General features: G+C 38.8%; 2 protein-coding genes across 3 annotated transcripts in view; one reads left to right on the plus strand and one right to left on the minus strand.

The window, feature by feature from the left end:
* Positions 1-12,952, minus strand: part of zcchc4 (zinc finger, CCHC domain containing 4) — a 108,236-nt gene that overhangs the window by 51,930 nt on the left and 43,354 nt on the right. The window lies entirely within an intron of this gene.
* Positions 2,003-12,952, plus strand: part of si:dkey-219e21.4 (zinc-binding protein A33) — a 32,022-nt gene continuing 21,072 nt past the window's right edge. Inside the window, exons 1-4 of the mRNA XM_063043348.1 lie at positions 2,003-2,198; positions 5,081-5,176; positions 10,532-10,837; positions 12,319-12,341. Of these exons, the coding sequence (XP_062899418.1) occupies positions 2,172-2,198; positions 5,081-5,176; positions 10,532-10,837; positions 12,319-12,341 (452 nt within the window). The 5' untranslated portion in view covers positions 2,003-2,171. The remainder of the gene's footprint in view (positions 2,199-5,080; positions 5,177-10,531; positions 10,838-12,318; positions 12,342-12,952) is intronic.

Here is a 12,952-nt window from a genome sequence, read left to right on the forward strand (position 1 = left end):
GCCAATTAAATTCATACATTACACAAGGATGCTTAAAATGTAAATCAGTGAATATTTTAGAATCAATAAAGAGATGCTGATTGGAACATAAACCTGTTAGTTTCTATGATTGACTAAGGTTTCAAAATTAGTTCAAGAAAAATTATACCACAAAAATACCATTCAAAGTTCCTGGATTCTAGAAAGAGAACTATGATTGGATTGTTGCTGCTTTTAAATAATCTGAGCAAAAATAAGGCTATTAATAAACTCTAGTATTTGTATTTTCATGTAAGTGACCGAAAATATCAGTACCTGATTATGCAGGATATGGTTTACATAGTGATTCTCAGAAGTCTGGACCATAGAAAAATGAGAGGTGAACTTATATTGGTATAAAGGGCATCAATAAAGTGAATGTTCACAATCTTTTCCCAGAGTTGGGGGAATCAAAAGCTGGAGAACACAGGTTTAGAATGAGAAGGGAGGGTTTAAAGGGGACCTGAGGGTCATATTTTTCCACAGAGTGGTCACTACATTGACCGATTGCTGGCTATAGCTGTTTATGGACTACAGGAGGAACAGAGACAGGATAACTCCAATTGACATCAGCGGATCTGGGGTTGAGAAGTTTTAAGTTCCTTGGCATACACTTCACCGAGGATCTCACGTGGTCTGTACATACCAGCTGTGTGGTGAAAAAAGCACAACAACGTCTCTTTCACCTCAGACTGTTGAAGAAGTTTGGCATGAGTCCCCAGATCCTAAGGACTTTCTACAGGGGCACCATGGAGAGCTTCCTGACTGGCTGCTCTCAACTGTAGCTGGTATGGGAACTGTACTTCCCTCAATCGCAGGGCTGCCTGGTATGGGAACTGTACTTCCCTCAATCGCAGAGCTGCCTGGTATGGGAACTGTACTTCCCTCAATCACAGGGCTGCCTGGTACGGGAACTGTACTTCCCTCAATCGCAGAGCTGCCTGGTACGGGAACTGTACTTCCTTCAATCGCAGAGCTGCCTGGTACGGGAACTGCACTTCCCTCAATCGCAGAGCTGCCTGGTACGGGAACTGTACTTCCCTCAATCGCAGAGCTGCCTGGTATGAGAACTGTACTCCCCTCAATCACAGGACTCTGCAGAGATGGTGCAGACAGCCCAGTGCATCTGTAGATGTGAACTTACCACTATTCAGGACATTTACAAAGACAGGTGCATAAAAAGGGCCCAAAGGATCACTGGGGACCTAAGTCCCCAACAACAAACCATTCCAGCTGGTACCATCCAGGAAACGGTACCGCAGCATAAAAGCCAGGACCAACAGGCTCCGGGACAGCTTCTTCCACCAGGCCATCAGACTGATTAATTCACGCTGATACAGTTGTATTGCTATGCTATATTGACTGTCCTGTTGTACATACTATTTATTACAAATTACTATAAATTGCACATTTAGACAGGAGCATAACAAAGATTTTTACTCCTCATGCATGTGAAGGATGTAAGAAATAAAGTCAATTGAACGCAATCTTCTAAAGGAAATGATAGAGGCAAGCAAAAATACGATGTTTCGAAGTTACTTGGACAGGTACATAGATACAAAAGGCTTAGTGGCAAATAGGACTGGCTCAGGTTGGCATGGATGAGTTGGGCTGTATAACTCTGAAACATACAAATAGGGATTGCATGCTAGAATATTTTAAATATCAGGCTATTGTGTTACAGCTCTCTACCAATCACTGCAAACGTCTAATTTGGATCAGTCCAATTCTATCATGGGGTATCTCTCTTTGTGCCCTTTTTAAAAAATAAACAACACATCGCCAAACTAAGCTACCCAAAGTGACTGCTGATCAACTTTATCTTGTGAACTATTAATGATAAAGTAAGAAACAAACACAAAAGAGAAACGACATTAAAATCAAATCTTTCTTTTACTTCCTAAATCTGTCACACCTCTTGTTCAAAACAAATCCACAGCAGCTGTAGGTGTTTACTTTTCCTGAAATACTGCAGGATATTATTTTCAGTCCTGCATTTAATCTGATACTACTATAAGAAAATAGAGCTTTTTTTTCAAATCCTACAGAATAAATTGAAAACTGTACATCTCCAAACTACTTACAACTACTGAAGCACCAAGATTCAGTTGGCAAAACTGAGGCAAGTTCACATTTTCAGCAGTATCGCAGACATGAGTGCAGAGGAACTATTACCACAGGTAATTATTTGATTAAAATGCATTATTTTTTGTCAGAATCACATGGAAGTGATGTGATGGAAACTGATGAAACTTAGTTAACATTGTTTGAAAGTAATTTAAAAGAGAGAGAACAGTCACTTTAAAATTCTGCAAGAACTATTATGCTCTCGAGCTTGTACATCAAGTAAGCAGTTTTCGCTTTATGACTAGAGCAGCTCATTATTTTAAGAAAATGGTAGAAACACTATCTTTATAAAAGTAAATATTTATTTTCCTTCATTGTTTGCATAAATTTGAAGGGAGGAATATTTGCTTTAACTGTTGGCAAGCAAAACAAGAATGGTATGAAACTAATCACACAATGTATTTGCTAGTGTTCAGCTGTAAGTATTCAAAATACAGAGTTGTAAAGAAAAATATGTGGTAGGATACACTGACAAATTCCCTTTCTTAGTTGGAATAAATATCAACATGCTCCACATTAAATTAATATAATTTAATGCAGCACAGCAATGGAATTGATACACAATTATATTTTCTGGTGGCCCACCCAAGTAAGTGTTATCTCCCAAGGAGTCTGGAAGCAGAGTGCTTAACCAGATAAACTCATACAGTCAAAGTTCACAAGTTGTACAACAGTGTAAAGTTATCGAAGTTTATCCCTTCATTAAATATCAATAAATTCAGTTTTTAGTCTCAGTTTACATTCACACCTCAAAAGAAAGCCAGATCCTCAGCTCTTCAGACTCAGCAGGGCATGCCCAGTGGAGCAAACAATCACAAGGAAAACTGAGGGTGATATACCCTAAGTGTTTTCAACAAATAACACTGTTGATTTGAATTATATTGTGCATCCACAGAATAAAATGTAATGACTTTAAATTATCCCTCTTATAACATGGTTAAATTGCATCTGATCGCAATGTGACTTCACATCACCCAAACACCACCATTCATGATATGGATTTCTTGTGTACAACAAAGGTGAAAAACCAGTACATGTAATGTAGTGCAACTCTTCTAATAGCATGTTGAGACGCAGAAAGGTCATAACCAGAATAATTCTCTCAAAAATACTTGCTGATTGATTTAGTCATGCAACACTAGTATACATTAAACTGAATGAACTCTCCACATGGCACTTAAAGCTATGCAGAAAGTATATATGCTCTCTCATCATTATGATCTCTCTACCAAAAAATTTTAACTGACTTTTATTTTGTTCTCAAGACTTTGGTGTGAATATACAGAATTTTATTGTCTATTCCTCATTGCCTGAAAAAGTCTTAATTATCTTAAGCATGTGCGCTGAAGTTGTTCTTTTAATGATTTAGGTATGTACTGACAGGATTTTGATCTGACTTTGTTGAAGCATCAGTAAGAATGCTCTGAGATTTGCAGGAGGCAGCCTTCCAATACCCCTGCTATGTATGCTTGCAGGGGGGAGGTATGAGAACTAGAAATGAAGAAATATTTTTTTAAAAACTACAGATTTGCTTTATGTCCCACACATATATTAAAACATCGAAACATACAGTGAAATGCATTATTTGCATCAATGATTAACACAGTCAAAGATACACTGCAGGTAGTCCACAAGCATAGCCATGCTTCCAGCACCAACAATTTACTAATCTTAACCCACACAAGTTTTTGGAATTTGGGAGTAAACCAGAGCATCTGGTGGAAACCCACTTGGTCACAGGAAGAATATACAAAATCCAGACAGATAGTGGCGGGAACTGAATCACGATCGGCAAAGGATGGTGCTGTAAAGCGTTACGTTAATGACTGCGCCTTTATCCCGCCCTCATGGCTTGCTGTAATGCATCCAGCAGATGATGCATGATGCACTGGTGGAGGAGAGATGTTTCAGCTTGTGAATAAAGTGCCATATAAAAAGAATGGTTTCCCAGGATAGTTTTTAGCTTGAGTGTTGCTGTATTTGCATTTATCAATGGATGTGAAGAATATTTCATCACAGTATTGACATGCCTTGGAAGTGACATTGGCTTTGGAGAGACAAAAAGTGAGTCAATTATTTTGGAAAGCTTTTCTTGTGTGATATTATTTATCCAATAAATGGTCCAGAGTTGATGTGAAACCATCCAAGTATAAACACTTTTTCCAAGCCAATATAATGATAAGTTCAAATATATTAACAGAAGAGTACAGTGCTGCAACTGTTTAAAATCTGAAATAAAACAGCAAGTTCACAACCTGGTATGGAACTTGTCCTGTCCAAGACCGGAAGAAGCTGCAGAAGATCGTGAACACGGCCCAGCACATCACACAAACCAATCTTCTGTCCTTGGACTCACTTTACACCGCACACTGTCAAAGCAGTGCTGCCAGGATAATCAAGGACACGACCCCCCCAGCCAACACACTTTTCGTCCCTCTTCCCTCCGGGAGAAGGCTCAGGAGCTTGAAGACTCGTACGGCCAGATTTGGGAACAGCTTCTTTCCAACTGTGATAAGACTGCTGAACGGATCCTGACCCGGATCTGGGCCGTACCTTCCAAATATCCAGACCTGCCTCTCGGTTTTTTTGCACTACCTTACTTTCCATTTTTCTATTTTCTATTTATAATTTATAATTTAAATTTTTAATATTTACTATCAATTTGTAATCCAGGGAGCAGGAAGCACAGAATCAAATATCGCTATGATGATTATATGTTCTAGTATCAATTGTTTGGTGACAATAAAGTATAAAGTATGGAAGTATGCAAATGGTGAAGGAAACATTTGTGGAGACAAAAGCACATTGAACATTTCGGGTATTGACCTTTCATTAGAACATTAGCTGTGTTTCAATCTCCACAAATACTGCAGGATCTAGTATTATTTTTAGTTTGGGTTGATCAAAAACCAATTTCTTTCCATATATTTTTCAGGTGCCTCCAAAGCAGTGCCTTCTGGATCTTTATACTAAAAGAGATAAAGTGGAGGCACATCTTCAGTCTCTGAAGTCCAGAAACACTGTTCTTACGGTAAGTGCAACAATATAATGCAGAGATAAGAATCCACCAATGAATAACCAACCCACAGTTGTAACTCGGCACCACTGAGGGGAAAAATGAGGCTAAACTTTATAGCTGGTCATAATAATACCAAAAGAATTTGCAATAATAATATATCTAGGAATCAAAAATTTGTTATACAATGATTGCAGGAGAATTGTATGAGATGGAAAGGAAATGTTGATTGGCAATGATCAAGCTGAACTGATGAAAAGTATTACTAACTGCCTCTGGAATTGCCAAATAATAAAAACCATTACCATGATTCAAACTTGGTGCGTCTAACAGGAATTACCATCGCAGCGGAGTGGTTAATGCGACACTATTACAGCTTGGCGCAATGGAGTTTGGAGTTTAAAGTTCAGTTCCAGCACCCTCTAATAGGAGTTTGTACATCCTCCCTGCAAATGCATGAGTTTACTCTGGGCTCTCTGGTTTCCTCATACATTCCAAAAATGTACCGTTTAGTGGGTTAATGGTCATTGTAAATTGTCCCGTGATTAAGCTAAGGTTAAATAGGTGGGTTGTGGAGCTGAAAGAGCTTGTTCCATGCTATATCTCTAAATAAAATAAATTTCAAGCCTTATTACCTACGTGCAGTGCAGCAGACAAGGCCAAAGACCTACCTGTGAAACATAAAGTGAAGGATAATCCAAAGAGCTTTTAAAAGTATATTAAGAGCAAAAGGATTGTAAGGGGTAAAATTGGTCCTCTTGAAGATCAGAGTGGTCGACTTTGTGCGGAACCAAAGGAAATGGGGGCGATCTTAAATAGGTTTTTTGCGTCTGTATTTACTAAGGAAGCTGGCATGAAATCTATGGAATTGAGTGAGACCATGGAAACTGTACAGATTGAAAAGGAGGAGGTGCTTGCTGTCTTGAGGAAAATTAAAGTGGATAAATCCCCGGGACCTGACAGAGTGTTCCCTCGGACCTTGAAGGAGACTAGTGTTGAAATTGAGGGGGCCCTGGCAGAAATATTTAAAATGTCGCTGTCTACGGGTGAAGTGCCGGAGGATTGGAGAGTGGCTCACGTTGTTCCGTTGTTTAAAAAAGGATCGAAAAGTAATCCGGGAAATTTATAGGCCGGTGAGTTTAACATCAGTAGTAGGTAAGTTATTGGAGGGAGTAGTAAGAGATAGAATCTACAAGCATTTGGATAGACAGGGGCTTATTAGGGACAGTCAACATGGCTTTGTGCGTGGTAGGTCATGTTTGACCAATCTGTTGGAGTTTTTCGAGGAGGTTACCAGGAAAGTGGATGAAGGGAAGGCAGTGGATATTGTCTACATGGACTTCAGTAAGGCCTTTGACAAGGTCCCGCATAGGAGGTTAGTTAGGAAAATTCAGTCGCTAGGTATACATGGAGAGGTGGTAAATTGGATTAGACATTGGCTCGATAGAAGAAGCCAGAGAGTGGTGGTAGAGAATTGCTTCTCTGAGTGGAGGCCTGTGACTAGTGGTGTGCCACAGGGATCAGTGCTGGGTCCATTGTTATTTCTCATCTATATCAATGATCTGGATGATAATGTGGTAAATTGGATCAGCAAGTTTGCTGATGATACAAAGATTGGAGGTGTAGTAGACAGTGAGGAAGGTTTTCAGAGCCTGCAGAGGGACTTGGACCAGCCGGAAAAATGGGCTGAAAAAGGCAGATGGAGTTTAATACTGACAAGTGTGAGGTACTGCACGTTGGAAGGATAAACCAACGTAGAACATACAGGGTTAATGGTAAGGCACTGAGGAGTGCAGTGGAACAGAGGGATCTGGGAATACACATACAAAATTCCCTAAAAGTGTTGTCACAGGTAGATAGGGTCGTAAAGAGAGCTTTTGGTACATTGGCCTTTATTAATCGAAGTATTGAGTATAAGAGCTGGAATGTTATGATGAGGTTGTATAAGGCATTGGTGAGGCCGTATCTGGAGTATTGTGTTCAGTTTTGATCACCAAATTACAGGAAGGATATAAATAAGGTTGAAAGAGTGCAGAGAAGGTTTACAAGGATGTCGCTGGGACTTGAGAAACTCAGTTACAGAGAAAGGTTGAATAGGCTAGGACTTTATTCCCTGAAGCATAGAAAAATGAGGGGAGATTTGATAGAGGTATATAAAATTATGATGGGTATAGATAGAGTGAATGCAAGCAGGCTTTTTCCACTGAGGCAAGGGGAGAAAAAAACCAGAGGACATGGGTTAAGGGTGAGGGGGGAAAAGTTTAAAGGGAACATTAGGGGGGGCTTCTTCACACAGAGAGTGGTGGAAGTATGGAATGAACTGCCAGACGAGGTGGTAAATGCAGATTCTTTTTTAACATTTAAGAATAAATTGGACAGATACATGGATGGGAGGTGTATGGAGGGATATGGTCCGTGTGCAGGTCAGTGGGACTAGGCAGAAAATGGTTCGGCACAGCCAAGAAGGGCCAAAGGGCCTGTTTCTGTGCTGTAGTTTCTATGGTTCTAAGGTTCTATAAGTGGAGCAAAGGTTGATCAAGATAGCCCAAGAGTGGGACAAAGGCCAAGTTTAACAGAGTACTTAAACAGAAAAAAAAACAGAAATTAATCCTTTACGTCAATTCATTTGCTTTTTAAGGATGCATCAAAATAATTCTTAAATCTATCGATAATGTCACTTCAATAATATAACTATTCAACAATTCCTCACTATTTTGAGTAAAAGAGTTCACTTTCTCCAATCTTTAAAATTTTAGGTCATTTAATGCTTCAGTCTAGTGAACAGATTACCTGTCTTAGTATTATTTCCTTTATAATTCTTAAAGATACAATTAGTTTATCACAAATACCCTCCATTCAAAAGGGGCGAACCCAGCTATGATTTGTGTTACACTTCAAATAAATGGAATCATCTGTAGTGTTTAACGCCAATCTTCAAGAACAATAGCATCTTTCAATGATTAAACAACCAGTTTTGCATTCTGTATCCTTGATGATATCTGGCCTATATAGAAGCAGTACAACTTGATTTAACTTGCTTGACAGTTTATGCAGTGAAACAATGTCTCAAAAGAATCAAAAAACAGCTTTAACATTGGCTCTTACTAATTTCAATGCAGGAAACCAGTTCCTATAAATCCAAATAGCACCAATATAAAAACAGCTTTAAATTTGCCAATTTTAACTACTGAATCTACAGTTCAGACATTGTACTACTAATATATCTTTTCTACTGTTAAGATTTATTTGCATTTATCTGAACCAGATTAAACTGAAAACATTCAGATCAGTCTGATCAAAAAAACTTGACCTGCATAAACTCTCAGTGATAGCAAAGATGAACCAGACAACAGTGCAACCTGGAGGTCAGACTCTTGTATTGCTCTGACACAACACATACAGTGGCATGCAAAAGTTTGGGCACCCCGGTCAAAATTTCTGTTACTCTGAATAGCTAAGCGAGTAAAAGATTACCTGATTTCCAAACGGCATAAAGTTAAAGATGACACATTTCTTTAATATTTTAAGCAAGATTACTTTTTTTTATTTCCATCTTTTACAGTTTCAAAGTAACAAAAAAGGAAAAGGGCCCGCAGCAAAAGTTTGGGCACCTTGCATGGTCAGCACTTAGTAACACCCCCTTTGGCAAGTATCACAGCTTGTAAACGCTTTCTCTAGCCAGCTAAGAGTCTTTCAATTCTTGTTTGGGGGATTTTCGCACAGTCTCCCTTGCAAAAGGCTTCTAGTTCTGTGAGATTCTTGGGCCATCTTGCATGCACTGCTCTTTTGAGGTCTATCCACAGATTTTCGATGAGGGCCATGGCAAAATCTTCAGCTTGCGCCTCTTGGATCCATTGTGGATTTTGAGGTGTGTTTAGGATCATTATCCTGTTGTAGAAGCCACCCTCTTTTCATCTTCACCTTTTTTTTTACAGACGGTCTGATGTTTGCTTCCAGAATTTGTTGGTATTTAATTGAATTCATTCTTCCCTCTACCAACGAAATGTTCCCCATGCCACTGGCTGCAACACAAGCCCAAAGCATGATCGATCCACCCCTGTGCTTAACAGTTGGAGAGGTGTTCTTTTCATGAAATTCCGCGCCCTTTTTTCTCCAAACATACCTTTGCTCATTGCCGCAAAAAAATTCTACTTTAACTTCATCAGTCCACAGGACTTGTTTCCAAAATGCATCAGGCTTGTTTAGATATTCCTTTGCAAACTTCTGACGCTGAATTTTATGGTGAGGATGCAGGAAAGGTTTTCTTCTGATGACTCTTCCATGAAGGCCATTATTTGTGCAGGTATCGCTGCACAGTAGAACAGTGCACCACCACTCCAGAGTCTGCTAAATCTTCCTGAAGGTCTTTTGCAGTCAAATGGGGGTTTTGATTTGCTTTTCTAGCAATCCTGCGAGCAGTTCTCTCGGAAAGTTTTCTTGGTCTTCCAGACCTCAGTTTGATCTCCACCGTTCCTGTTAACTGCCATTTCTTAATTACATTACGAACTGAGGAAACAGCTACCTGAAAACACTTTGCTATCTTCTTCTCGCCTTCTCCTGCTTTGTGGGCATCATTTATTTTAATTTTCAGAGTGCTAGGCAGCTGCTTAGAGGAGCCCATGGCTGCTAATTGTTGGGACACGGTTTGAGGGGTCAGGGTATTTACAAAGCTTTGAAATTTGCATCACCTGGCCTTTCCTAATGATGACTCTGAACAAGCCATAGCCCTAACAAGATAATTAAGGTCAGAGACCTTAGTAAAAGTTATCTGAGAGCTCAAATCCCTTGGGGTGCCCAAACCTTTGCATGGTACTCTTTTCCCTTTTTTTCCACTCTAAAATTGTTCAAAACAAAAATAATACACTAATCTTGCTTAAAATGTTGAAAAGAATGTTTCATCTTTAACATTATGACTTTTGGAGATCAGTTCATCTTCTACTCACTTGAATATTCACAGTAACAGAAATTTTGACCGGGGTGCCCAAACTTTTGCATGCCACTGTAGCATAGTTTGAGTCCACTGACAATTTAGATGTATAAATTATCTTGATATGATATGCTGTAGGACCGTACCAACGGTTTGTCAGAATTATTTTACATGTTTAAGAAAGTGAATGCTGTTATTTGTGCTGCCTAAGCATGCAAAAGTTAACCGCCCAGACAGCAACTCTGTCAATGTACATAAAGCTCTTTTCTAGGCAGCAGAAATCAAAAAATATAATAGTGCACTGCCCAGTTGAAACTAAGACTGTAGCTACCCATCTCAGATTCTCAGCTGCAGGAAAAGTCTTCTGAATCTGGCTGTGCTGTGTGATTCAGTGTCTTCTTTCTAATTTGGACTTTCTAATTCACATCCTTTTCGTTGGCCAGAGCTCAGCAGAACACATCAAACAGCAGATTTCGGATCAGTATGAAGCAATAAGGAAAGTCCTGAACAATGATGAAAGAGCAACTCTGGAACTCATTGATAATGAAAAGAGGGTTGCATTGGGGAAAATCCAAAAGATCATCAAGGAATGGACCAACAACTTGGATGAAATAAATAAATCCATCAAAATGACACAAAAGATTATTGATCAAGAAGAAGGCAACTTGCAGTCAAGTGAAACTGAAGGACAAAACCAAGCACAATCAATAGTTCTACAAGAAAGCCAAAGCAATCGATGTCAAGCTACAGTAAGTCCCTTTCTTGATGTTTCTCAGATGCTTCCTCTAATTTAATTTGCTACCAATTCAGTGTTACTAAATATCTGGGCAATATCAAAATACCACATGGTTAAAATGCTTTGCTTTTAAATTTAAGACACCATCCAGAACATCATCAATCTTGATTCAAGAAGAATCAACATAGTTTAGCATTTTTCTGACAACTTAGCTTAAATTTAAAGACTATAACTAGCAGCGCAAGATAAAATTTCAATACAGAGTCTGTGGAGTATTATTACAAAAATTGAACACATGGAAGACAGTTGAATCCAATATTAGCTGCATCCAACATCATTCAAAGTATCAATTTGGCAGTTCTCCTGTGCCAACATCAGATGTTCTAAAATATTGTTCTAAAGTTTCAATTTTGATATACAGAAGTATAGTTAAGCTCTCTTTTTAGATAACCTGGTATATACTGTATGTTTCACTGAAGCTCAGCAAAGATACCAGCCCACTGATTCTGAATCATTGACTCCTCTAAATGCTTAGAGATTAAGTCGCCTTAGGCATGCATCACACACCATTAGAGTTTCAAAACTTCACAAATTTCAACAAAATTTCAGGATGGAAGAACAATCATATTGACAATGATGAACTTACCAGGCACTTTAAATCCAAACTAATTATATCTTTGGACCACTCTTCCAATCTGATGCAGTACTCCCTTACAAATGCTCCCCTTTGTCATGAGCAAAAAACAAACAATAAACAAAATAATAGCTACACCTTGCAGCGATCCTCTCAGCCCAGAGGAAAGGCTGTGGTCTCCGTAAATCGATCAGTCATTTCCCAAAAAATCTGTCTGCAATGAATCACGGTCATCCTGAGAATGTGAACACAGGAGGAAACTAATTCTGTTATCAAGGCCAAATTACACCTTCTTCCAATTAGCCAGCAATGTTTATCATTCTCAATTTGCCCATTTAAATGTATCCATAAGAAACACTAATCCAAGAACACTCAGTGGTTGGTGAGATTCATTGTTGTCCACACTTGTGTTCCAGATTCAGAATAATACAAATATCTTCCTTAATCTCTCAACAGTTTACTGTAAAGGTAGCGCAACTTTTCACAATGGGACAAACTAAGGGGAGTACTTTAGGAGATCTTGACAATCAGTTAAGGAAATAGATTGCACATTACAAGAACAATCGTCTCACTACCCAAAGCACAAACACTTTTCTGCTCTATTAGAGGAAGTGCTTTTCTTTCAGTTAACCCATGCTCCAGCATCTTCCCCCTCTCAAAGAAAACTGAATACACTATTGATGGGATGTCTTAATTCTGGAATTCAGCTTCACTGAAGTCAGTAGAATGAATTTAAGAGCAGAGCATACTCCTTCAGGGTACACCTACTTATATCAATATGTTATATTGATTAATGACGAGCCATTGATGTTATAAAAACATGATGCATCATTTCCACTAACATTTTATTTTCTTTCCAGAATGCCAAGCTGACAGAATACAGGTAAGAAGCCACTTTTTTAAATGTAACTGACAAAATTATATTTTAATTAATTTCTATTTTCAGTAATAAAACAAGCAAATAGAAGCAATAAAAATAAAAACATCACTGGTTTCATCTGCAACCAATGCTTTAGCCAAGCTTAAGGTATGATTGCAAGTCACATCCTTAACATCCCCATTGTTCCTACTTAATCACCTCCAATCCCCTTTCATCCTCTTCTTCTCTGTCTCTCTTTTCTTTCATTAGCCACCTGTCTATTATTGCCTCTCCTACTCTTCCCACAAGATCTGGGACCATGTAACCTTCACACATTAACTCTGCTTGATTCCTAACAATGAGCCTGGTCCTGAATACCACAGGAGTCCCAAGGGAGATAACTGGTGTAGTTCGTTCAGAGCTGGCTCAAGCATAAAGAAGCAGCTCTGGCAGTCATTCTTTCAACATGTGATCCCATGTACTTCGGTAAACTGTACCACTGACATAAAAGTGATAAGATCAGGTAGAAAACTACCTAATCCTCCATGATCTAACTGCTTGGTGCAGTAAATTCAACCTGTCATCTGGCAAACCTGTACTTCTTATGTTCAACTATGTGATGAAAGATATACCTG

This window comes from Mobula hypostoma, chromosome 3 (genome assembly GCF_963921235.1).
Source record: "Mobula hypostoma chromosome 3, sMobHyp1.1, whole genome shotgun sequence".
Classification (NCBI taxonomy): Eukaryota; Metazoa; Chordata; class Chondrichthyes; order Myliobatiformes; family Myliobatidae; genus Mobula; species Mobula hypostoma.